Genomic DNA, 26,541 nt, shown 5'->3' with positions numbered 1-26,541 from the left:
TCGATGCCCAGATTATGGGGTAAAGGAGCTGTTCATTGATGATGATCCAATGACAATGATGATGACATACTGCTGCTTGAGGTGCAGTAGGAGGGCCAAGGTAACCGTACTTGCACCAAGTGGTCCTCGTACTTGTACCTTGCTCCTCCATGTACCCGTACTTGGTCCCAGCTCGTCGATCTAGCACCACCTTAAATAACGTGCTGTTACTCATACAATAAACCAGCTCCCCCAGGCCCGAAACCCGCGAACGAGGTCGAACCTCAGCATTACGAGCAATAGTGAGATTGTGTGACTGGACTGAACTGACTTGACAGCTTACAGGCACTCCAATGGAACACATCAGCACTTCTCAGCCCATCAGCAACGACATCCAGCATCGGGCCAACCTTGTTCTGGTGACGCAGCTCCCGAACACCCGAGATGCGGACATGCCATTCAGCCGTGTGCCGCGCCGTGCCGTTTTGCTAAACACCGAGCCTTCCAGCAAAACTTGCATCCAGACGTTGTACTATTCCACTCCATCCTATTGATGCTTCGGCCATCTCCTTTTTCCTGTTCTTCTGAGCACTGCCTGCAACATGAAGTACATGTGCCCGTTTTCCAGGGTAGGCATACGCTCACATGCCCTCCATTCCAAAATGGATGAGAAAACCACACACTGCACCCCAACAGTCTCCCAGGCAAACACAATTGCCGTCATATGACCACAGCAGCTTAAAAATCTACATATTCGATACTAACCTCAAAAATACAACATCTCCAAGCCTCGCTCCGTCTTCCCCCTTGGCGAAATCTATACTAGACCACGTTACCTTCAGCCAAGTGGGCTGAGTGCCTTGGCGAGAGAATAGAGCCAACCAACTAAAAAGCTCGCCACGGTGCAAGTCGAGGCTCATGATCGCTTCTCCAAACCCCAGTGATTAGTAAACGCCACCTAAAATCCAACTTCCATTCACGGTGCCTTGTCTCGTTGCCCTCTCGATTTCCCGTATTCAGAGAGAGTAAAGGCCAATCTTGCGACATTTGTAGAACCACAGCGAGTATTTTTCAAAACAAAAGGGCCACTCATCGGAAATTACCTCTTCAGCAGAACACAACCAACCATGTCCGTTCATGCATGGCGTCCACCCTCTAATAAAAATCCATACGAAATACTACTCTACAAGATAAAAACTTCAAGCTACAGTAGATGCCGAGGCGAAAATCGTTCGGCTGAAATCTTTTTGAATGCTTCAACCGAGCTTCGTTTACTTTCTTTATATTTCCCATGTGCGCTCTCTCTCGTGCATAATCACATCGCCAATCTGAATACCCTGCATTTCTTTCTACTGCAAGCGAACATCACCAGTCCGATTGATACACTGGATTTCATAAATCGGCGCACTAATGTTCCTCATTATACTAATAATTCATCTGTTGAAAGCTTTACTATAGTAATACTGTTTCCCTCTCTCCCAAACGCCAGAATCCTACCGAGGCCATTCCTCCAAAGCCCTTCACATTGAAAAGTCGAGGACACGTTGGGCATAATAACCCTTCCGCATGTACAGTATCAATGCATCTATTCAAAGCACGAGGAACCTAGTGGCGGCGTCCCCTCATTCACCGTCGAACGCTTGATATCATCGAAGAAGAAAAAAAAACTGAACAAAGAGTTGGTTTATAATCCAGCCAGAAAAGGGTAAAAAAGAACATGCTCCATGGGCAAAGGCGCCCTTTCAAAAAAATCTAGCGCTGTGGCCTGGACCACTAAGCAAGCTGCAGCGGTTCAGTCTTCTCACACGTAAATAAGTTAATGTGGTGATCGCCTCGTGCCGCGCACCCAAGAATCGGGTGATGAGGGTGGAAGGCTGTGGCAGAAATGGGAGATCCCCGGTTCTGCTGCAGGAAACTTGAATATGGCTCGAGTCGAGATAGCTCGTTGCCGTTCAGGTTAAACACTTTGACGACATGCGCAGAGGTGCCCCTATAAACAATCGCGTTAGCTACGATTCACTGTTTGGGAGTCAGGTACGTGAAGAGAAGAGGTCCAAAACTTACACTGAGAATACTGGCAAATGCTCGTGAACGCTTGCCGTCCGCAGAGTGTCCCGAGTGGTCTGGAAGGAATGCAAGGCCTTGTCCATGCGAATATCCCACACCTTGATCTTGCCGTTGCGGCTAGCGCTCACTAGCTCTCGCTTTCCTCCACGCTGCATGTGCACGCTCTTGATCCATTGGCGATCCGACTCGTCCTTCCACTTGCGCACCATGGATTCCTGTGGCTTCAGCCTCGTGTCAAAGACACGGACGGCACCATCACCAAATCCGGCCACAAAGATGTTGCCCGTCATCTGGTCCGATGTGAGTGAGGTAACACAGGAGCCAGATCGGGCTGGAATGTCCATTGTGCACGTCTCATGTCCAGCAAACCACACCCGAATAACCCGAACATCGCCGGCAACGAGGACGCGTCCCGTCGCCTGCTGCCAGTCGAAAACCATTCCGGAATTGACGTTGCTGGGAACCATGTGTGTGAGTGCCCGCCAAGACGTGGCCAGCTCAATGTCTTGCTCCGAGTCGTAATTGCGATATACTCGAATTACTCCATCCGACGATCCGGTCATCAAAATGGCTTGGTCGTCCTCGTTGATGAATTTCATGTCGCTAATCTTGGAACCTTCTGGGTTGCCATTGGAGAATTTATTCAGGCGTCCTTGTTTCTTCCAGTCCCAAACGTAAACTGTATTGGCGTCATCTGCCACCGCCAAGTGGTCTTCGAATTGATGGAACGTCATCTTGGCAGGTTGCGCGCCGTTGTTGATGATGCCCAGCTGGTTGTTCCACCTGTGAGCGCCAGCGATATGCTTGAGTGGCTGCGTTTCTCTCATGATGGCTTCATTCCTGGCCCTCCGCCACAATCTCTCGTTGTAGTCGGTGCTGCCAGGCTCATCCGCCTCGGTGTTCTTCATTTGGGGTTCACGGAAATACTCGATTGACCACTCGAGGAACTTGCTCGTAAGTGGCAGGCTTGGCTCCTTGGTCAAGTCGCGCTCTTCATACGAACCGGAAACAGGCTCGCGGGCATTGTGGTATGTTGCCGAGTGGCCAGAGTAGTCATTCTGTTCAGGAGGCGCAGATACACGATCCGGAGATACCTTTGACGAAGGCGACTTTGGCGGAATCGGGCTGTTGGGAGTGGTAGGCCTAGACTTATCTTCGCTGTTGATGAAGGACTGGAAGAGAAGGCTGGCCGTTCGCCGAAGAAGGCCAGGAGACTGCAATGGCTGGGGGCTGAGAGCGCCGTTAGACCTCGGACCCAAAGAAGCCGTGCTTCTGCTGCGCGATGCCCTGTTTGCCCTTCTCTGGACCTCTCCCATTAAGCCATGAGCCGCCTCACCGAGGCTAGAGTTTATTAAAGCATTGTGGACGTAGTCAATAACCGTCGTAGCCTCACGCTGCACCTCTGGGTGGGGATCAACGCTCAGAATCAGGGCGTGTTTCCAGAACGCCATGTAGACCGTGTTGTGGGAGAGGCCGTGAGCGGTTGGCTTGATGGTCCCGTCTCTCTGTCGGTTATCTGGTCTGGCATAGTGCAGGCCCATTTTGTGATCTTGCCCATCGTCTTGTGGGGGAAACACCAAGTATTCCTTCTCCTCTTGGAGCTGCTCATAGGCGGCAACTAAAAACTTGCTCTCGAAGCGAATGATGAAATGAGACAAGAAGACCAAGAATTCCTTGCGCACAATCGGGCTGCCATCATTTCCCATGTCGAGAATTGTCCAAGCAATCGACTCCTCGATCCGTGCAACCTCTTCCGTCAGGTCGGGGATTCCGAGGAAAGTAGTAAGAGCGTGGATCATGGCCGCCCGTACCTCACAACATGGATCTTTGGTGAGGAACGCCAGCTTGGCATATGCATTTTCTCGAATGCCGCGCCATTTGGCCTCTGGCAAATCTTGCCACAGCTGGCTGATACATAAACAGGCCCACTGGCGCAGGAGGGGGTTGCCCTCGTTTTGCAGGTGGGCCAGGCAGTAGCTCATGATTTCCGTCTGGTTGCATACCATTTGGCCGTTTCTGTAGCCCTTGCACAGCATGGCCAGGATAAAGGCGCACATGGCCTTGTGCTCATCGCCATTGACGACGGGCAAGGCCTCGGATGGTTTCAAAATTTGTGCAAAGTAGCTGTATCCACTATCCTTAATCAAATCTTGCTGGCACGAAATATCCACCGCGATGAGTCTTGCCCAGATGAAAACCATGACAGGCTTCAGTTCGGTTGCCGCAGATTGCAGCAATTTCAGAACATAAGGGAAGATGCCAATGCTGAGAGCCAGCTGAACCGACCATGGTCCCAGGTCAAGGAATCTCCCCAGCAATATCAAGGCACGTACTCTGTGCTGTTGGCTCAGAAGTACCTGAAGGACGACTGGCAATTGGTCTGGGGGCTTTTGGGCCACAGCGTCACCTCTGGTGAGGTAAACGTCAAAAGCAGTCAGCTGCTCGGTGAAGAAGGATGAATTCTGGTATTCGTAGTCGATACCCTCGTTTTCCTTTCTCTCCAGCATGGGTAGCTGCGCCAGAGCCATGTCGACGGCCAAATCCCACGTCTCCCACAACGGGTGCTGATGAGTGTCTGGCAAGGCAGGGAATGATTGAGGGTGGCATCCATACACAGTCATGATCCTTTGCGCGAGGAGAAAGTTTCGGAATAGGGCGGCCACCATCAGGTCTTGCCTGAAGAACTTCCTAAACAGATCCCGAGGCAGCGTAGTCCATGCAATGCTGTCAGTAATGGCAGTAAAGATCCAGTTGAGCTCTCCAAGTGGTGTCCTTCTCTCTTGGAGACGACCTGGGAGCTTCTTGGCACGTTCCGGACTAATATTGGTCTTGAGAGGATTCTGCAAAACGAAGAACCAGAGTGCCATTTCGATCGGGGTTGTCAGGCATGACGTAAAAAGATCGGCCGGCAGCAGTGGATTGGTCGGAAGATTCTCCTTGACCGCACACGCAGCTAAATGGATATATGGTCTATAGTTTGTCTTGACGTAGTGAGGATCCCGCTGTGCGGCTTCCTCCTCCTCTTCGTCATGCTTGTCGACGAATCGATGATAGTTATTAAGAATATTGCCGGCCTCTGAACAGTCCCACACGAAGATGGTGGGTGCCTGAAGCCATTGCTGCAAATCGTACAATGAAACTGGGATATACTGAGTATAAGTCTTATTAAACACCCAAATCTCGCCCGACGCCGTTGGTTTTGGCACACCGTGGCCGTTGTAATGCAGCAGCACGCGCTCGTCCTTTGCATTGCGACGAAGGGAGATGCAGAATTTTTTCGTCTCTTCAACCGAGGGGTCCAGATACTGCTTGTAACGAGCCCTGATTGCGAGAGTTTCATACTGCGCTTGAAGGGACTTGCCAATGTTCTCAAGCGCCTTCTGTATAGGTGGGATGGTGGGATCCGTCCAGGCCTCTAGCTTCGCGCCCGGATTGGTCTTGAGCTGGTCGGGAGGTTCGACACCTATGTTCAAACAAACAGCGAGAGCTGCAGACACCGTCTTAAGCCTGTCTCTTTGGCGCCAATCTTGGAGCTCGTACTGCACCGCCTTGGGCTTGGCAGTGGTTTCGTGCCGCTTATCCGTAAAATACATGTACCAATTCTAGGGTCTAGGGTTAGCATGCTGTCGTGGGTTATACGGGAACGGACCAAGGGTAGGGAGACCACGAAGTAAGGTCGTGGTGGGGGGAGAGGAGGGGTGTTGAGAGCTTCGAGAAGATAGGGCTGGGATAGGAGAGGATGATTAAACGTACATTCGCAAGCTGAGAAATGATGTGTTCTGACTGGTAGTGATCTTCAAAACCATGTCTAGCCCCCCATTCGTGGATCTCATCGTCTTCATGGTCTGACTCTTCGGTCTGTCGCGGCGCATATTCGCTCTTTGAGCGCTGGAGGGCTGGTTTTACCGGTCGGATCGGTCGCTCAGGCTCGATGCTGTTGTCGTCCCTGGCATCGCCGGCGATAATGCCATTCTTGCGGCCGGGAGCGCTCGATGGCCGCTTGTCGTTCGTCTCGTTGGACTGGGAGTCGTGGTCGGAGCTGCTAGTCGACTGGACCTTGAATCTCGAAGTCTCACCGCCGTTGGTCACTGCGGCGGCGGATGCGTGTGAGCCATTTGCACCGGATCGCTGCGTCATCTCGGCTGGAAGTCCATGAGCCGCGGCTCGCAGCTCGTCTAATCGCGCAGGCAACGGGGTCAGCAGAGGCTGCTGATGGTCGAGATGGGCGGGCGTTGCTTCTCGGAGGCTCGCAGCGCGTTGCTGTGGGTGCCGAGGAGGCGAAGTTTGTTGCGGTTGAGGCAGAGACATGACGGTCGCGGTCTAAAGTGGAGCACGGCACTACTGTATATTCTAAATCATCATATCGAAGCACCCATGCTCAGCGGTGCGAGTGCGCGGAATGGAATGCTGTTTTCATCGGCCGAGGAAGAGATGCTGCGGGCGATGAAGTCGATGCACGGCTTAAAATAAGTATGGAGATGGAGGATTTGAATGGTAAAGTCACTTCCAGCCTTGGGAGGGGAGAGTTTGGGTTTGGGGCGAGGGATGGCTTATTGCCAACTACCTAACGTTACGCTGCACCTGTGAAAGTCTATTGCCAGCTGCTAACTGGCCGATGCAGCGGTCGTACAGCCCACAGCCATGCATATGCGCGTCTTCGGGTTGCTATCACAACGAGAAGACGCCGACTGTTACTACCCAAAGCTGGGCTGTCCATTCTATCCAATGCAGCCCAGTTCTGTGACTCGCGGCTCCAGCGTTTGTTGAAGCCATCCATCCCGCCGCTTGCCGTGGCTCGCCGGAAGCTTTAGAGGTGGAAGGCAAGGCAGCAGCACTCCCCAAAAAAACAAAGAGGTTAAACGCTTATCTCCGCGCCTCGGAGTCAAAGTATCTATGGGTCATTGAAGGTTGGCTACGGCATGTGAATAATCGGGCTATTTTGTTGATGGTCTTGCCAGGAAATAGTTGGCGTTTACAGCTATGATACTTAGAGCACGCTGCTTGTGAATAAGCTAAGCGGCAGACACGAGATCAATACTGATGTCGTGGCGATCTAGAGAAGGACGCTAAAAAGCTTATCCCGCAACAAGCCATTCAGGCACCACACGAGGCATTCCGGCAGAGCTTACGCAGTCGGCACGCATTTGTTGGTTGGACTTATTGAAGCCTTTCCGTTGTTTGTCAGGATCAGCCTCATCTCCCCTGACCGGTTTTTGCAGATGTCGACAAAGAGCACGTGATACCCCATGTCTCTAAAATCAAGATGTTTGTTCACAGGCGATCCACGCTGATACTAATCAGGCAAGCAAAGGTCAGAAAAAGCGAGACCGCAAAATGAAAAATAGTAGCAGTTACTAGAAACATGTAGCTATACTAGCAGTACAAGAAAATCATAGATATAGTAGCAGTTACTAAGGAAATATAGATATAGCAGCCACTCTTTTTGTAGGCGTATGGTTCAACTCGTGGGTGCTCGAAATCTTCCCGGTCTCGCTTTTTCTGTCCTCCGCTTGTCAGGCCCGATGCCCCCCTGATGGCTGAGATCCAATTTGACGACAATGGTTGTTGAGCTATTATTAACCACCTGCCTGCAAGCTAATAGCAAACCAATATATTACGGTAGCACCTTGAGCAGCTGAATGGAACCATTCGCGAGACAGTGTGGATATTAGCCTGGAGTATGGGAGACCGGTGTAAGTGCCCTACGAGGTACTTCGTAGCTGATGCTCAGCTACCGTCGCGCGTTACGACGAGACAACAATACATGTGCCTGAGCTGATGTGAAGATTGCTGGCATCAAGACATTGAATGAGACACGCCGCCAAGCAGCACACAGTGTTCCTTTTACTTCGATAATGGCCATTTAGGGCTTAGCACTCGAACGAGGAATCTAGATTAGACGGTCTGTGCGCGTATTGGGTTGGAAGCAGCCAAGGCCATTTTGGAGCTCGAAATAGACGCTTCCATTTCTACGAGTCCTTTGTGGTAACGAAATACGCGTGATGCATTAGCTCCAGGTACTTACAGTAGCGGGCTCACTTACAAATTCACGCCGACTGGGTCAACAAAGTGCGGGCTTTCTTGACCTCGAGAGAGAGGGGAAAGAAAAAAAATCTTTCACGTCCGTCAATAGAGCATTGATATTTTTAGCTCGCGTGTTGCCCAGAAGCATCAAATCTCCCCATTGCTGGGCCGCGTACAGGGTAACAGGAGCAGGCAAATATGATCGACGAGGTTCTGCCCCTGCTGGTGGGCGGCTCACAAACGTGTGCGACTGGGGCAAATCAGCTTGCCGACTCAGCCAAGGCTTTTCCGGGTTAATAGCACGAGTAGTACTAATAATTGCCCGCGAGACAATAGGGGAGGAAATTGATCAGGAGCATGAAGCCAACCGCGATCAGCATTGGAATTGCCGGGCGGCTACCAAGTGGCATGTACTACAGTATGTACCGACCGGTATGCGGAGCAACCAAGCTGTCGGGAATCAAATGGACGTGAAGAAATCATACGAAATACTGCAGCAGGTGGCGCATTTCTATTTTCAAGCATAAGGTGCTCGTAGATTATTATTATATCTGACATGTAGCACTTGTTACGGGGTCCGTCTGTCTGCTCCAACCGATGCAGGCACGAGCACGATGAGGTCAGCAGTGGACTCTTTTTCTTTCGCAGACGAGCTTCCAGACGAAACTGCAGAGCATTGGCTCGCCACTTCAGATTGTTCCTTGCGTCAGCCTTCCCGTATCCGACGCTGAAATGCCTGTCGCTGCCCCTCCAGCCCCTTGATTTCTGGCCTGCTCCACATCGTCGCCATCTCCGACCTGCAGAGCGCTACAGCTGAGGGACCAAGTGATCGCCGCTCCCTCTGGCGCACCTGCATGTACCCCCCAGGTCACTGCTGTTAGGAGTCCCCCACAACGCCATGCTGAGGCACGGCGGTACGTCAGTACCTACAGGAGGTTAGTGCACATTGGTGAGCCTGCAGCCCCTAAAAATGTTCACTCAAGCACCCCAAGGACCAGCATCGCCCGCTAATTGGCCCGCTGGCCTGGCCCTGGCACTGTGACAGGAGGCCGAAACGCAGCCCAGCACCAGAAACGAACTGAGGTGAACTGGATGGGCGCCTTTGTCTTTGTCCCCCGTGCCAGCTCCAAATCCAATCCATCACCACCAGCAGTCGCTGTGGCTTTTCCCGCCTTGAGTTCAGTCCTCAGCTCTCTCTCGTTGGGCTTTACTGTCCTCTGTTTCCGAGCAATTGCGAGCTGCTATCTCCATTCCGCAGGTTCGCGAACGGCAGAGCAAACGAGCGTTGCTGCTTCACGGTTCAGATCTTGGCCCTTTTCTCTCCTGCCGCACTCCCGCTCCCCCCCAAAATAGGTGGCCACTGAAATTTCGGCGATACTCCCCCGGATACTTCCCACAGATGCTTGTCCAGCCATCTCGACGCTCGAGCTTCGACCCCCTTCTTTCCTAACAATTCTCCAGTCACTCTCTCTTTGGCCTTGTTGAGCCGTCCGTGTCATCGTGTGCGTGTGCGCGCAATCCTCTCGTTGCTGCTTTGTTTGGAGATTCTACAGTAGATTCTCCAAGTCGCCATTCACCCACGTTCGTTAACCTCAACAACCTCGACAACCACCACATCGTCCCTCGTCCGCCTGCGAACACGCCACTGCACATATTCCGCCAGCGAGCGGTCCGCAGCCGACCATGGCGTTTCTTTTCAAGTCCAAGAAGCACCAGGACCGTACGACTACCAGTCGCGACGGCAGCTCAGGCTCTCAGGGGTCCATCCAGAATGCCCCGGGGCGCGCAGTCGCCAGAGACGACAAGAACACAGCATTGCAGCGCGCGACGCCAACGGGAAGCCTGCATTCTATCGACAACGACACCAATACCTCTAGCCCAGATCAGGGCCAAGTCCAAGGCCACGGCCGCCGCACAGGAAGCGTTGATACGTCCCAGCCCAGTGATTTGCCTGTGAGTGACCTTTGTTCGGAGCTAATCCCACCGACTACCGCAGTGTGACATCTAACACGCGCAAACCCTCAAGTTTCGAAACCAACCGCCCGTGAGCAACAATTCCAACGCCTCGCTCTATCCGTGGTCGCAGCGGCGCTTGACGTACACTTCGTCGCATCCCAGTCCATTTCCTCGATATGGCGCCGCCGTCAACTCGGTCGCCTCCAAGGAGGGAGACGTTTATCTGATGGGTGGTCTGATCAACTCCTCGACTGTAAAGGGTGACCTTTGGATGATCGAGGCCGGTGGTAGCATGACATGTTACCCACTGGCGACAACCGCCGAGGGCCCGGGGCCTCGCGTTGGCCATGCTAGTCTGCTAGTCGGCAATGCATTCATCGTTTATGGCGGAGACACCAAGATTGATGATAATGACATCTTAGATGAGACGCTATATCTACTTAATACTTGTGAGTCTTTATCGCCTATTGAATTCCCCTAAATGGCAAGGGCATCGAGAATCTTACCACAATTCTTGTTTGTAGCAACACGGCACTGGTCCCGCGCCCTGCCCGCAGGGCCTCGTCCATCGGGACGATATGGTCACTCGCTTAACATTCTTGGCTCCAAGATATTCATCTTTGGTGGTCAAGTCGAGGGCTTCTTTATGAACGATCTCTCTGCGTTTGATCTCAACCAACTGCAGTCGCCGACCAATCGATGGGAAATTCTTCTTAAGGCAGAAGCGAGCCCCAAGATGCCCGCCGCGCGAACGAACCATTCCATGGTGACATTTAACGATAAGATGTATCTGTATGTGTACTAAACCGACCCTATACAGCTGTTGTTCTCTCTGACCACTCTTGTTAGGTTTGGTGGCACGAATGGTTTCCAATGGTTCAACGACGTCTGGTGTTACGATCCCGCAGTCAACAAGTGGTCGCAGTTAGATTGCATTGGCTACATTCCCGCTCCTCGAGAAGGTCACGCTGCTGCCCTGGTGGACGATGTTATGTATATTTTCGGAGGAAGGACTGATGAAGGCACTGATTTGGGAGACCTTGCAGCGTTCCGTATCACGCAACGGAGGTGGTATACTTTCCAGAATATGGGTCCCTCTCCCTCGGCTCGATCTGGACACAGCATGACCACAGTTGGAAAATCCATTGTTGTGCTTGGCGGAGAACCTAGCACTGCTTCTTCGTCTACTAACGATCTTGGCATTCTCTACGTATTGGACACGACTAAGATTCGATATCCCAACGATGCTCCAGGAGGGCCCCAGAGAATACCCCAAGCGCGACGGCCAAGCGATGCATCGAATCCCAACAGACAGCCCCCGATGCGCGATGGATCCAACGGAGGAGGCCCTCCCGAACCTGGAAACATGATTGTCGGTGGCCCATCCAGCATCAACAACGAACCAGCTACCCGGAGAATTGTTTCCAATGGCATGGAACCAACTGGCTCACCAGGCCTTGGAGGGCCAGGTACACCTCCTCCGGCCGGTGCGCCACCAAGAGCACCCGGAGGCCCTCCTAGAGGCCCCCCCGGCCCAGGAGGTCCAGGAAACAAAATGCAGATGCCTAGAGCTGCCGCAACTGCCAGCCCCTCCGGACCGCCTCCGCAAGGCCCAACCCCTGCTAAACCGGGTCCTGATCCGTCTGCCGTGGGACGTGTCCGAGGTGCGTCAGTTGATCGGGCGCCGACGGGCTCACCCCAGCTGGCTTCTGCCCCGTCGCCAATAACCCGCGAAATAATACCTGAGGACGATGCACCTGCACCTACCTCTGCACCCATGTCTGCAGCAGGCAACCCTGTTAACGGACGACGAACACCTACTACGCCTACGCAAGTTTCAAGGACAGGATCTAAACAAGGTTCCTTGGGCGGCAACGAACCCCCCAGGGGCAAAATGCGCCCAGGACCAGGTTCGATCGATAGCATGGCAGAAGGAGTGCAGAGGGCCACGCCAGAGGGTATGCAGAGAGCTACACCTGACGGAATGCAGAGGCCTGCACCAGATGGGATGCAGCGAGGTCCTCCCGAGGGAATGCAGAGAGGACCCCCCGAGGGAATGCAGCGAGGACCCCCTGAAGGGATGCAGCGAGGACCCCCTGAGGGCATGCAGAGACCTGCGCCAACTCGACCGGCATCACCGCCGCATACAGCCAAGCCGATGAGCGCCAACCTCAACCGACGTTCATCTGGCCGAAACTCGCAGACTGTTGCTCTTCTCAAGGAGCTTGACAATGCTCGAAATCGGAATGCGTGGTATGCATCGGAACTCGAGTTGGCCAGGAAAGGTGGCTATGTTCCCAATGCTTCCATGGGGCCTGCACTGGATGGAAAAGCTGTCGAGTCCTTCGACGACGAAGACAGACCACTGATCGAGGCTCTTTTGGCTATGCGCACAGAATTAGCAAACGTTCAAAATGCCGTGGACAAGCAAGCTATTGTTGCTGCTAAGCAGATAGCGGAGGCAGAAAGGCAACGAGATGTCGCCATTCAGGAAGCCGTTTATGCCAAAGCTAAGCTGGCTGCTCAGAGTGGCGGAAGTGTATCAAGTACCCCTCAGCCTGAAGGTGGAGAGGATTTTGCTGCTCGATCGGCAGATATGAGCAAGAAGCTCGCATCTGCCCTCAACCACCAAAAGAGTCTTCAGACACAGTTGGAGGCGGCGAAATCCGAGCTTGATGCCGAGAAGAGGGCCCACAAGCTTGCCGATGACACAACATCGGCCGCCCAGAAGCGTATGGCCGATTTGGAGGCTTACAAACAGCAAAACTCTGGGGAAGTCGAGCGTCTGAAGGCAGAACTTCACTTCTCTCAGCGTGAAGCCCGGGAGCAAGCAGTGGCCGCCGCTGAGGCTGTGGCTGCTCTGGAACTGCTGAGAGTTGAAAAGGAGACTATTTCAAGGAAGCTTGACGAAGTTGCCGATTCATCAAATGGCCGAGAAGAGACATTTGAGTCTCTCAGGGCCGCTATTGAAGCGTCGCAGGATGCGAGTGCCCACCTTGAGACAAAACTTGAAGAAGAGAGAGCCCAAAGGGAGAAGGTCGAAGGGAAGTTGACTAAACTCAAAGCTGAACACGAAGCGCGCACAGCAGAATTAGTTGCTGTGACCCAACGTCTACGGGACGCTGAAGAGCTTGCCGAGAAGCACGCCACTGAAGCACGCACACATCGGGAAGCTGTCCTTTCAGGACTTTCCAAGCTCACTGCGAAGGACGATTCAGCTGCGCATAATGGAGATGCTGAACGTGCCGTTGCACTCCAAAACCAGCTCACTGCTGCGAACGCTTTAGTTAAGAAATACCAGCAAGAAGCAGACATAGCTGCCGATAGGCTGCGTAGTGCGGAGGAGCGCATTGCTGGGCTGGAGCAGTACCAGGAGCAGTCCAGCCGTGAAGGCGTTGGTATTCGACGACAGCTCCAATCTGCCTTGAGGGAAAACCAGGGCCTACAGGCTGCTCATTCGGATATCAAGAACCAGCTGGCGGCTCAGCAGCTTGAAACAAACGCCATGACTGTGCAGCACAACGCACTCAAGGATATTCTTGTTGAACGAGGCATTAGCCCCACTGGTTCCGCCAGAACTCGTGGCCTCACGAGCCCACGGACAACTTCTCCCGAGCAGCAAAATCGCCTGCGCGAGCTTGAGGCTCAGCTGGCCAGCATTAGTGCCGCCCACGAAGAGACTAAGCAGACATTCGCCATCCAAGCCCAAGACTCTGAAACTGCGTACCGCGAGAAGCTGTCCCAGCTTGAGAGCGATTATCAGTCAGCGGTGCATTATGTCAAGGGAACAGAGAAGATGTTGAAACAGCTTCAGGAGCAACTGGCACGCTATAAGACAGAGAATGGCCGGTTGAAGTCCGAAGTTGTTGAGCTGGAGGATAGACTGCAAGCTGGCCCCAATGAGTCTGGTTCCGCTGGGTGGGAGAACGAGCGTGCCGCCTTGCAGACCAAGATATCTGGCTTGGAAGCTGAGCTCCATGATTCTGCTGCACAGCTAGAGAAGAGCCTTGAGGGTCTTAAAGCCGAGTTGGCAAATAGCCAGCACGAATGCGACGAAGCCCGCAAATCTCTTAGCACCCAACGAAAGGAACTTGAGCAGTTGCAATCCGAGAATGCCCTTCTCGAGCAGCGAGCGTCCGATGCTGAACAAAAGGTTTCACTGCTTCTTGATCAAGTCGAGCACTCTGTCGATACCTACCGTCGTCGCAGCCGGCATGTTGTCAGCATGAACGCCGATGCGATGGCGGCGGCGAATGGCATGGGTCTCGGTAGCCTCGGCACCCTCGCTCTCGGTCACAGCCGCAACGAAAGCTCTGAGGGTGAGAGTATCTATGGAGATAGCAACCTGGGAAACCGAAACAGCGCTGCGCTTGACAATCTGGCTACCGAGCTGGAGACTCTTCGAAACCACTGGGAGACGACAAACAAGAACTACCGTCTGAGTACCAACTTTGATTTCGAGTCCGCCAACGCCTCTAAGAAAGAGGACGATACCCCTATCGGCATGGGGATGAGTGGCAACCTTGCGGATTGGAGGAAGCGACTTGATACGGAAAATCACTCCGACGCAGGAGAACCCAAGCAAGGCTAAACCAAAATATTATGTTTTGGATATTGCTACGTTTGTATGACGACATATACCCACCATCCTGCCACCTCTCTATGCCTCTCAGATACTCGTCGGGTTCTGCTTGTTTTGAAGAGTCGTGGTACCCCCGCCGCTTTCCATCATCTGATGATTATTGCTTATTACTCGCCATTCGCGATGGCTGATTCAACTACACGTCACGGATATGCCTAAATCTTTGTTGTTTACTAGTACACCACATCTTCAATTCCTATTCTCTCCTTAATACCGGTTCTTACCAAATTTCTCAAGGCACGGCTCGTTTGAACATGAGCCTGGTTACTTGTTTTTTATGACATGATACACATAACGGCCTGTCGCGTACGGCGCATGCGCTCGCTCTCTTCTCTAGGAGGGATGTGAATCTTTCGTTGCTTTTTTGAAACGCCATATTTTTTCTTCTTCGGTTATTATTATTATCAACTTTTTTGCTTTGCTCTCTCCGTGTCCTGCTTTTATTTGTCTGATTTTTTTTTACACACACTTGCGTCGTCGTGGGAAGAATATAAGGGGGGGGACACAAGACGCCTTTTACACTTTGTTTGTACAATAATTGTGGAAGTATACGCGTGATTTCTTTTTTTCTTGCACTTTCATTGCTGCCTCCTATTTCCTCTTTTTTTTTCCATTGTCGGGGGACCGCTCAAGGTGGACACTTAAAAAAGAATCATGCAAAAAGGGGGATTCATGCCTTACACACTTTGTTATTTTTCGTGATTTTTTTGCATGGTTTGGCTTATTTATTACTTTTACTAAATGATGAGAGATGAATTGCCTGGTTCTTTTTAAAACCATATTATACTGTTTTTCATTTGGTATCTTGATGTGATATATATATGTGAAGAAAGCCGGGGAAGACTCGAGCTTAACAATCATTTCATATGCACTTTACATGCAAATTCTACTAGTATATAAATCCGCCAAACGCCCTGCCGCCCAAACTCAGGCCAAACAAAGCAAAGCAAAAAACCCCCATCCAAATGGTTTAAAACAAGGCAGAGCAATGATTCATGCTACTTACGCCGCAGCCGCCATAAGCGTCTTCTGAATCCTCAAACACTTCCCAAAATCAAGCTTCGTCCCATCCTTGGGCATGTGCTCCCCACTAGCAATGCAGAGCACCCTCATCTTGGGATCATACCGCAGGTTCGTCAGCAGCTTCGGCGTGATGAGGAAGTACTGGCTAGTGTGCTCGCGGCAAGCAATCTCCACCATACGCTCGTGGACCATGCGCTCGTTGCGGGGGTCCATTCCCTGGTTGATTTCGTCGACGACGCGGAAGGGGGACTGGGCCATGGACTGGAGGGCCATGAGGAAGAAGATTGTGGAGACGGCGCGCTCGCCGCCGGATTGGCGATGGGCATTGAGCTGTTGAAGAGATTCGTTTTCACTATACATCCCCCTGATTAGCTCTTGTACTCACGTATGAAGGAGTATGAAGGGTGAGAGGAAGGAGAAGTAGACATACCGGAATCTGACCATAATGTCCAAAGCCCACTGGTCAAAGTCTTCGTTCTTGTGGACCCGAACCTCACCAGCACAGCTGATCTGCTCAAAGTTGTAGGCAAAGGCATCATTGATCTTGGACACCAAGGCGTCTAGCTGGGGCTCCCATTTGCCCATCAGCTCATCTAGTTGTCCAGTCAAGCGGGCAAGCTTGTCACTTAGTGTACCCATCTTCTTCTGTAGTTTAGCAATCTCCTGCTCACGCCTCTCAAACTCCCGAATGACGTTGGGGTTCGCTGCGTGAATGAGCTCGAGATTCGCCTGCTCAGCAGAGATATCCATCTCTATATCTGCTGGTGATCTGTTTTCAGCCAAGGAACTGTATAGATCCTTCTTATCGGGGTTGTCGTTGATGAGGTCCCGAACCCTGTCAAGCAGTCCGCGACCTAGATCTCTGGCCTGGGTAGCTTCTTCGGTAGCTTGCTGCACAACACGTCTCTCTTCCTCAAGCCTTTCCATTATACTAGAATTGCGGGCTTTGAGACCCTCAATGTCGGACTTGGCCTCAATGAGTCGTATCTTGGCCTCAATGAGATCATCGTGGGCCTTTGCAACGTCACCGAGGGCCTCTTGATGGCGAAGAACGAGTTTGGCTCTTTCTACCACTGCCTTGTCCCATCCAAAGCCGAGGTCGATGATTCTTTCTCGGGCCTCTCTCATGGCCAGCTCGTTTGCCTCTTTATGGCGCTCCTCGGATTCTAATTTGGTTAGCAAGTCAAAGAACAAAATTGTAGGCTAGTCCGTGGGAACGCGAACCTATCTTTTGTGGTATCAACTGCCACTTGGTGAACTCTCGCTGCAGCGCGTTTTTCTCCGTTCTCAGTTGTTCCTTGTCTGACGTTAACATGGCAGTTCTCATATCCAGCCTAAAAATGGTGGGCTGACTTACAATTTTACCCTGTATGTCTTTTTTTTGGTCTTCAAGAGGGTCGATCTTTTGCCTCAGCTCCTTATACTCCGACTTCAAGACTTCTGCTTCGCCGCTGACCTCTGTTAGTCGCCTGTTAAGCTCAACCTTCTCTTGTGAATCTACAGGCTGAGAGGTCCAGAATCTTCCCGGCTGGATCCTCTTGGCAACTGTTGTCATTGCGTTAGGACCATACTCTTTTCGTCGACGAACTATGTACTGCTGCTTTCCGGCTGCCCATTGGTTGATTTTCCCGTTATGGACAAGCTTCTCATATTCGTCATCGGTATGCTCTCTCAACGAGATGCCGGACTGATGCAATCTCTTTTCAGCACATAGCATGGCAAGAACCGGTTCAGGACCGTCCAAATAGTTGAGCGCGAAGCCGTCCAGGCCCAGCGATTGAGCTTCATCAATATTAACAGGAGACCTGAAAGCAGCGAGAGGTTGCAAACAGGTTCTGATAACGGCGGATAAACTCATCTCGCGGTACAGCTGGTTGGTCAGCTTCTTGTAGTCATTTTTGGTCTGTGCTGTGAAACAGAGGAAGTCGTCGTTTTGCAGTAAGGCCTGGACTGAGTTGGAGTAGCGCTCGTCTCTAACTGAGCAACACAGCATGGGTGGACCGAAAACCTCTTTTTCGAATTCACCCTGATGCTCTTGAACCCAATCCCAAGCCGTAGCCAGTTCCGGGAAGTGTCTCCGCATGAAGCTTAGCTGTTGGCCCTCTTGTGTGTCAAGAGACTCCAAGTCTGCCTTGAGTTTCCGCAGCTCATCCATCTTCGCCCTTCCAAGTCCTTTGACTCTCTCTGTCTCAGCGGCTAGTCGACGCTGATCTCCTTCAACTTCGCGCAGGTTATGCTCCTCGGCTCGCTATGAGAGAAACCAGAATTGTTAGTTTAAAGAATGGAGGAAGGATAATCAAGATATAAAAGATGTGACAAGACGAGAAAGCTCTTACAATCTTTTGATTCCATTCTCCTGCATTGAAGTCAGAAGGTCGGTTTTGCAAATCTCCCTGTAGATTTGTGATCCTCAGCTTTGATGCTGCAATCTCCTTCTTTTTCTCATCAAACCCCTTGCGCTCTGCACCTATCTTATTCGACCACTCTTTGACGTCGTCAACTGCAGCACTGATTTCTTGTGCCAGACTCTGCGCCGCTACCTGACTTTCCCTAAAGGCCTTTGCCCTTGACGGAATGGCGGCCTCAATCTCTTGAGCGTAGACCTGCTTCCGGTTGACTGCTTCCAAAGATGGCCCGCTCTCGCTTTCAAGACGCCTCAGTCTGTTCTCGGCCTCTTTCTTACGCTCCTTTGCCGCTAGGTGGCTATTGCGTGCTTCTTGATATTGGGCGATGGAAAGGGCGCCTTTGAGATTGCTAACTCGCTCCTGAATCTCCTCTCGTTCGCGTATTCTATCCACGTCGGCCTGCAAGCCTTGTTGGCGAGTTTGTAGATTCTTCAGGGTTTCGGTGTCCTCGTGCACGGCCTCGACCAGTCCCTTCTTGTCCCTATGAAGCTCTCGGAGCTGTCGATGCCACGTTTGCATTTCCTCGGAAGCAGCGGCTCGCAGAGTTTCGCCTAGTAATTCCACCGGGGTACAGGCGGCAAATTCGACGACTCTGTCCTGTGGAAGAAATTGGCACAGGTTGTCCACCTGGATCTTGAGCGCATGCATCAGCGACTGTATCCTCTTGTGCGTCGTCTCTTTGCCATTCAGCCACCATTTTTGGATGTTTTGTTCACGGCGAATCTGGACTCGAATGACATAATTGGATCGGTCTTGGGGCCGTTTGTAAAGCTCGATCTCGATGGTTGCCGTGTCCTTGCCATGCTTGACAAATTCCTTGACGGTCCCCGCGCGGCCAAGGTGCTTGGGGCTATATCCAAGCCCCAGGCAGATGGCGCAGACCAAAGAGCTCTTCCCCGTGCCGTTGGGACCAATGACCATGTTGAGATTCGGGCCAGGGAAGAAGACGGCCTTTTCGTAGGTGACAAAGTTCTCTACAGCGACTCTGACGATGGCGCCTGGTTGAAAGCTGTCCTTACCAGCTTCTCTGCCCTTTCCCTTGCCATTATCTGGCTGACCGGTGCTTCGCCGTGGCTGCTCGTTGTCATCGGAGTCCAATCGCCGTCGCTTGAAGCTCTCGTCTCCAGAAGGCGAACCGTGGCCTTCAGTGCTGCTGTCATCGTTGTCTTCATCGTCGTCCACACGCCGCCGCCGACGTGAGGTGCTGGAACTCATGTTTACTGATGAGCTGCGTCGGAGCTGACCGGCTTCGTGAGGTTATCGTGAAAACAGGTGGTGCTGCTATTTGCATGCAAGTTTGTGGTGAGAAGGCAGCCGTGAGTTTCTTGCGACGCGGTTGGACGCGTCTTTGACCCCACCACCACTTAACGCCAGCTCTTTAGGTCCCTCTTCTGCTAAGGTACCAGTTAAGCACTGCACCTCTGGCTGTTAGATTTGCTCTCCAAGACGCCAATCATCTCTATCAAGGCAACTACTTTTCGAATCCACAAATTGTGTAGAATATAAAACTCTAATGAGAATTTTTTTTTCTCAGCCAAAAAGATATTGGCGTATTCATAATAGCAAAACGTGGAGAAACTATATCTGATGGACAACCTGAAGCTTTGATAGCCCTGGAGCTTAATATCCGCTGCACGATATGATGGAACCAACTGCCAAGCAAAACACATACCACCTCAACACAAAAAAAGCAAATGCACGCCCACACCTGTCTGTTCGTGGATATTTCAAACGTGTGATGCACAAAACAAATGGACACGATGCCAAAGGGCAAAAAGAGAGTCGATGCGTAATCTGGGAATCGAACCCAGGGCTCCCCGACGTTGCGGATGGCAACGGAGAATTTTACCACTAAACCAATTACGCTTATCCCTATTACAGCTGTACTGCATTGGATATGTTCCGGTACCGGAATAAGCACTTATATGACAACACCAGTCAGGGAAATACTCATCATGGAATCATGGTAGCTTCGTTTTGAGAATGATATATGACATTGTCAGCGCTAAAGTGCTTGATGGAGACACTCGGAGTTGCGCGTGGGACTCATATTTTCTCCATAATGCAAAGATTCCCGGTTCTAATTCCCTCTCCTCTCCTTTCCCTTTTCAAGTACTTCTTGTCGTTTGCTTTGTCTCTGTCGTGATATATTCAAGAGACTAGTCACCTTACCTTCTATCCAAATGGACTACCCTCAAGATTTTGCTGTGGGACGACCACGACACTCGGATGTCTATCCGTTTATCGACCCCAGGGCAAGTCTCAAAGGGGTTGCTCAGGGGAAGATCGTGCTGGTCACGGGTGCTGGTACTGGCATAGGAAAGGCCATTGCTGAACAGTTCGCCATCGCTGGGGCTTCTTCTGTCATTATCGCTGGTCGACGATCAGAACCACTAGAGGAGACAAAGACGTCAATTGAACTTCTTGCTCCCTCTTGTCGGGTTCTTGTTCGAGGTGGTACCGATGTTGCGGATAAAGCGTCGGTCAAAAATCTCATGGATAGCCTACCAGAGGTTCCCGATATCCTTGTTCACAGCGCGGCAGTGTCACTATCCACTGCTGCCATTGACGAGTCTAATCCTGATTGGTGGCTGGGCGACATTGACAACAATATCCGCGGCATGTACATGATTACCACGGCGTATCTCGGCGCTCTCAAGGAAGCGGGTAAGACAAAGGCCAGAATCATCAACGTGGGCTCGATTGCATCCTGGCGCTATGTCTATGGACGATCATCCTATGCTGCCTCTAAAGTCGCAATGAACACTTTTACCGAGTACATTGATCGGGAGCAGCAAGCCGGGGGCAACGATATTCGCTGCGTGGTTATGCACCCTGGGGGTGTCCTCACCGACCTCATCAAGAACACCGTCGTCCCTGAAGCCATCATCGGCCGAATGACGGACAAGGCAGAGCTGTCCGGGGCCACTGCCGTCTACCTGAGCACGGATCGATCCAATTTCCTCATGGGTCGGTTTGTGCTGGCCACATGGGACATGGAAGAGCTGGAACAGCAGAAAGACAAGATTCTCAAGGAGGATCTGCTCAAGACCAGGGTCATGGGAGTTGAGTGGAGAGATGGCTTTTAGCACCGGCACTGGCATTTTTCCTATCTTGGACAGGAGGGGCCGATCCTCAACCAAGTGTTGGTGGTTCGATTGTGTGGGGCGGGCTTAGTCATGTTTCAACCTTATCCCTTGCTTGGGCAGTTGTTTATCTGTGTACGAGTCTTCGACTTGACGCCCCAGCATTGTTTTTGGCTCTTGGGATTAGAATTACAATGTTTTTAGACCGTGTCATTGATATATTATAAAATAGACTTATGGTGATAATATTACTGACAGAGATGATGCCGTAGAATTATGTGCATTTGCTCCCTCTAAATATCGGCCAACCGCTGCTTTCTGCTCGCGCTTATTGTGAGGTGACTCTGGAACAACATAGACTGTGTGCGAGCAAAGATTGCAGTGCAGTCAGTTGAAAATTGGGCAAACAGCACAAGAGACAGATAATTATAGACATGATGTATTTATGTCATTTATTTGCATGCGCCCAGGCATCCTTTGCAGCGCGTTTGGCCAAACTATGTTCTTTCATCGTAAAGGTGGGGCTTACAATCTGCGTCAATATCAAATGTCAATTTGCCCACGCAAAGCGATAGGCCGAGACTCTACAGTTTGTTCTCAGCTTCTGTAATGATATTGGACAAGAATACTACCTGTGTCGTGTGTCTGCGTGTTTCAGTATCTACCTTGACTCGTCTGTGGTATAGTAGGGGGATTGTGACATCGAACCAGTGGGGATAAATTCCAACCACACTTGGAATGCATCGCGAGTGTCATCCGCTTAGACTGCCGAATCTGAGTACACGCGCACCGCACCACCAAACAACTCAACTTCAACTCCCGACCGAGGAATGACGCGCAACTGTTTTGACCCAAATTCCAGTGCTGGCCCGCTCCCTCTCCCCTGTGGTCTCCCCTGTAGCTGCTCGCCAGCTGCTCTGCACCCACTGAAAGGCCGCCACTGGCAGAAGCAGACGCTGCATTCCTTGTCTTTGGACAGCTGCGTCTCACCAGCTGGCATGCCTTCCATGTTCCCCTCCTCGTAACCGACCAGACCTTTTGCCTTTTGCCCCCTTCTCCAAGCACGTCGCCTACCAAAACTTTGCCTCCTCCAGTCTCGATGCTTCTCTGCAGGATTCTTCCTTCTCGTGATTTCCTCATCTAATCTCTTTACAGCATCCCGTTGTCTTTCTCCCCTTTACGCATATTGCATTAGGCCTCGTCAGTTACCAATTCAATTCTCCTACCAATCATCAGCATCTTGCCGCTTCACAGTCGTATCCCAGCCAACTCTTCTGCAGGCTGATTTCGAATATTATGTGCTAATTCTTCTGCAACTCGCCGCGATCACCATGGTCGAATACACCCCAAAAACTCGTGCGCCTCTCGCCGAGACCACGAATCGCCTCAATGTTCCTGTGCCTGCTCAAAATCACCAGAGCCAAAAGGCACGATACAGCCAATCTGGTGCTCCTCAAAACAATAGCTACCACTCGCATCAGAACATGCGGCCTGATTCACGCGGCCAGGCAGTGGCTTACAACGCCTATGCTCCTGCTGTGCAGAAGCCGCAGCAATCTGTAGAGGCTGCGAAGCGTCTCTCCCAAGCATCCTACGCCTCCACCTCCAGCAGTCAAAGTAGGAGAAACTACAAGACGCACATTGGACCATGGCAATTAGGAAAGACTTTGGGAAAAGGCTCGTCGGCTCGTGTTCGGCTCTGTCGCCACAACATCACCAAGCAGCTCGCCGCTGTCAAGATTGTCAACCGTCGGATGGCGTATCTTGTTCAAGATAGCAGCCTGGCTGCTCTTAGCAAGTGGGATTCGAGCCTCCCAGAGGTCAATGGCGAAATGCGAGTTCCCGTGTCAATTGAACGCGAAGTTGCTATCCTTAAGCTTATTGAACATCCCAATATCATGAAGCTCTATGATATATGGGAGAATCGCTCTGAAATGTTTGTTGCTTTCTCTTGCCCATGATTTGATGCAATCACTGACCTGTATTCCGCCAGTTATCTCATTCTTGAATACATTGACCAAGGCGATCTTTTTACCTTTATCAACACAAAAGGGAGGTTATCTGAGGAAGTGGCCGTCTACTTTTTTCGACAGATGATCAGCGCCATTGCCTATTGCCACTCCTTCAACGTGTGCCACCGCGACTTGAAGCCCGAAAACATCTTGATCACCGCCGACCTCCAGATCAAAATCGCCGACTTTGGCATGGCGGCTCTTCACCAATCAAAGACTCATCGACTGGCAACGGCTTGTGGCAGTCCACACTATGCGGCGCCTGAGCTTCTCAAGAATAGACAATACCGTGGAGATAAGGCTGATATCTGGAGCATGGGCGTGATTCTCTATGCCATGCTGTCCGCAACTCTGCCTTTTGATGATCCTGATTTGCGTGTCATGATGAACAAGACTAAGAAGGGGCAGTATAAAATGCCCGAGTTTCTGAGCCCCGAAGCCGAGGATCTCATCGACCGCATGCTTCAAGTCAATCCCGATCATCGCATCTCAATGAAGCAGATTTGGCAGCACCTTCTGATCCAAAAGTACAACTACCTAGACGATTTTGGTCAGGATACTGGCCAGCCTCCAGATACGCGCAAGGGATTTCATTATGCTCCAATTCCGCCGCACCAGATTGACCCTCAGCTGCTGCGACAGCTGCGCTCCTTATGGCACATGTCTAGCGATGACGTTTTGGAGAGACAGCTGGGCTCTAAAGAGTGAGTAACTGATCAACTTAACAATGCGCTCTTTATAATGAATTGTGCTCACCGTGAATGAATCTAGGCCGAATGACCAAAAGGCATTTTACTGGCTTCTTTACAACTACCGCGAGCAGCAATTAGAGGATTTTAAGCCGGAACTGTCCCGTTCCATGAGCGACTATCATCATCTCAAGCCAAATTCCTGGAAGAAGCGCGTTTCGACATGTGAATTCTCTCAGCCCAGAGCCAACGGCCACGGTAGATCCATCTCTCGATTTACAGTCATCTCTACAACAGCAGAAACCGAGGACGGGACCGTCCAGAGTTACGACCCCTATAGAGGCAGTCGAATGCTGAAGGCTTGCGGCTCGCAAGCCAGTCATGCGAGAATTACTGTCCATCGGGACGGCGAGATGCTGCAAGCATCACAGCCGACTAGAAAACGTAGCGGATCAAACTCATCTCGCCGCGGACGAGCCAGTTCTATGCGAGCGCATACGGGTCGCTCCCAGTCGTCAAGAGGATCCATGGGTTCCCTGCGCAGTACTCGGCAAGGCACACCACAGACGCATGCCTCTGGCCTGCGACACAAGCGAGGTGTCGATTTTTCACACATGCGCAAGCGATCGGCCTCTGCAGCGCAGGTACGACGAGAACCTCATCCCTCGCGAAAAGACTCGATGACCGCCGTGAGTGGGATCCCACAACATCAGGTTCCCTTGAGACCTCGGTCTCCAACTCCGGATATGCCTCAGTTACCGGATGGTACCTATCCCAAAGCTAAAGGCGGTCCCGTCTCCAAGGACGCCTCGATTCTTTTTAACGAAGAGCTGCGTCATTTTAGCAATAACATTGCCAAGGACTGTGATGACGCATTTGGGAGCTCCCTCATCCAAGATGACTCTTTTTCAGAATCAGTGGTAGATGTGCAGAGGAAGCAGTGTGAATCGACGCCTCTTTCTTTTAAAATCGATACTCCGTCAGAGGCGACTGCACCTACAGAGTTCTCCAGCAAGTCCTGGAGCAGTCGCCCCCTGCCGCCAATTCCATCCGAAAGTGGCTTCATGAGTCAACAGACTACTGCGGTCAATTCTCGACCAGCCTCAAGAGCTGCCGACAATGACACCCTTGTGGATGAGATTAACCGACTGGCTTTTCCACTGCTATTTTCTAACCAGCCAGATCGCCGAATTGTATCGGCCCCTGCTTATGGCCAGGCAAATCGACGAACAGGTACTCTACCATGCATTAATGAGAATCCAGGTGTCAGCACTGTCAATGTGGACAAACCAAGGATTGTGTCGGCGCCCCCGTATACGCCACCAAAGAAGGCGAGCCGTCCCATGAGTGGTGTCGAATATCTGAACCAAGTCGAAACCTCAATCAGGGTAGTAGCTTCTCCATCCGCGTTGAGCCCTGTCAAGATTCCGGAGCCACTCAACGTGCGAAAGAAATCAACAAAAGAGGGCCTTGGACAGCCTCTGCAACACCAGGGAGAACAAAAGGAAGATATGGTGAGAAACTATGAGCAATGCGCGCAGGATACCTCGCAACCTGGCATTTCTAGCCCGGTAAAGAAGAAGAGGTCGTGGTTCAAGCGGTCGTCTAAGATTGACACAGACGGTGAGACATTGGTAGAATCAAAGGATGACAAGCAGCGAACCGTCTCTTGCGAGACTCGCCAGTCCAGCTCAACTTCTACTACCGCCACTTCAACCAAGAAGAGGAACTTTAGCTTCCCGTTTTGGAAGAGCAATCGGCATAGAGATTCAACGATGATTAATGGAGGTAAGAATGGCAACACCTCAGCTATTGGAAAGCCCTCAACTAACCATATGGAACCCTCTATAGATGACACAAGTCAGCATCAGGAGACGGCCACTGACAAGGCCGATAAGAAAGTGCAAGGATTGCAGAAGTCATCATCTGGCGGCAGCAGCCGCAATATTGAAGTGAAGCAGAATTGGCTTACTAGGCTATTCCGCGTCAAACCTGCAATGAGCTACATCTGTATGAGCTTGTCACGCAAACGCACGCGACAGGAAGTGTCGACATTGCTGCGGAAATGGCGCAAATACGGAATAATGGATATACAAGTGGATAAGGAACGCAACATTGTGTTTGCGCGAGTCGGAGCTGAGAACTGTGAGTTGCCAAATGTGCTAACGTCCATCTCCTTGAGTGGCAGCTAATGAAAAGCACAGGCTTAAACCTCAAACCAGTTGCATTCGCCGCAGAGGTGATAACGGTGATTGAGCATGGTAAGAAGCAACAGCTTAGTATCATCCGCTTCACCCAAGAGCGTGGTGCTGCAAGCAGCTTCCACAAAGTTGTGGATACGATGAGGATTGTGTTTACCGATCGCAATCTCGTGGTTAAGGACCCAAGCAAGCAGAAGATGATGATCAAGACTCTAAACTCGTGATACGGCGCTTTACTGCTTTACTGCTTTTCTTTTCTGTTTCTTTTTACCTGGGTGCTTGGGATGTATCGCTGGGACAGACCTGATTAACTGTTTCGAAGACGACTGAATATATGGCGGCGACGACAAGGGGGCCCCTTCCGACACACCGTGGCTGTGGACCAAAATGGGATCTGAATGGATTCAAGCTATGCTTTGCGACAAAATTTCAACGTGGTTGAAGCTAATTTTCTCTT

General features: G+C 51.5%; 5 protein-coding genes across 5 annotated transcripts; 3 read left to right on the top strand and 2 right to left on the bottom strand.

Moving 5' to 3' along the window:
- Nucleotides 1–1,752: 1,752 nt before the first annotated feature.
- T069G_02527 (uncharacterized protein) lies at nucleotides 1,753–6,354 on the bottom strand (the record flags this gene model as incomplete). The annotated part of the gene is made up of 3 exons (XM_056169737.1): nucleotides 1,753–1,969; nucleotides 2,044–5,648; nucleotides 5,800–6,354. 3 exons carry the CDS (start codon nucleotides 6,352–6,354, stop codon nucleotides 1,753–1,755), a joined length of 4,377 nt encoding a protein of 1,458 aa, XP_056030629.1.
- Nucleotides 6,355–9,753: 3,399 nt separating this feature from the next.
- On the top strand, nucleotides 9,754–14,617 carry T069G_02526 (galactose oxidase, central domain-containing protein; the record flags this gene model as incomplete). Its single annotated transcript, XM_056169736.1, has 6 exons — nucleotides 9,754–10,023; nucleotides 10,097–10,475; nucleotides 10,551–10,818; nucleotides 10,876–11,495; nucleotides 11,565–11,885; nucleotides 11,937–14,617. 6 exons carry the CDS (start codon nucleotides 9,754–9,756, stop codon nucleotides 14,615–14,617), a joined length of 4,539 nt encoding a protein of 1,512 aa, XP_056030628.1.
- Nucleotides 14,618–15,670: 1,053 nt separating this feature from the next.
- Nucleotides 15,671–19,311, bottom strand: T069G_02525 (AAA domain-containing protein; the record flags this gene model as incomplete). Its single annotated transcript, XM_056169735.1, has 6 exons — nucleotides 15,671–16,043; nucleotides 16,122–16,857; nucleotides 16,916–16,988; nucleotides 17,049–17,939; nucleotides 18,028–18,311; nucleotides 18,375–19,311. 6 exons carry the CDS (start codon nucleotides 19,309–19,311, stop codon nucleotides 15,671–15,673), a joined length of 3,294 nt encoding a protein of 1,097 aa, XP_056030627.1.
- Nucleotides 19,312–20,279: 968 nt separating this feature from the next.
- On the top strand, nucleotides 20,280–21,185 carry T069G_02524 (short chain dehydrogenase domain-containing protein; the record flags this gene model as incomplete). The annotated part of the gene is made up of 1 exon (XM_056169734.1): nucleotides 20,280–21,185. The coding sequence occupies one exon, from the start codon at nucleotides 20,280–20,282 to the stop codon at nucleotides 21,183–21,185; it is 906 nt and encodes a 301-aa protein (XP_056030626.1).
- Nucleotides 21,186–22,513: 1,328 nt separating this feature from the next.
- Nucleotides 22,514–26,308, top strand: T069G_02523 (protein kinase domain-containing protein; the record flags this gene model as incomplete). The annotated part of the gene is made up of 5 exons (XM_056169733.1): nucleotides 22,514–23,118; nucleotides 23,176–23,898; nucleotides 23,966–25,671; nucleotides 25,735–26,028; nucleotides 26,088–26,308. The coding sequence occupies 5 exons, from the start codon at nucleotides 22,514–22,516 to the stop codon at nucleotides 26,306–26,308; spliced, it is 3,549 nt and encodes a 1,182-aa protein (XP_056030625.1).
- Nucleotides 26,309–26,541: the final 233 nt, after the last annotated feature.

The sequence above is a fragment of the Trichoderma breve genome, chromosome 2 (genome assembly GCF_028502605.1).
Source record: "Trichoderma breve strain T069 chromosome 2, whole genome shotgun sequence".
In the NCBI taxonomy this organism is placed as follows: domain Eukaryota; kingdom Fungi; phylum Ascomycota; class Sordariomycetes; order Hypocreales; family Hypocreaceae; genus Trichoderma; species Trichoderma breve.
This window is presented reverse-complemented; position numbering and strand designations above follow the sequence as displayed.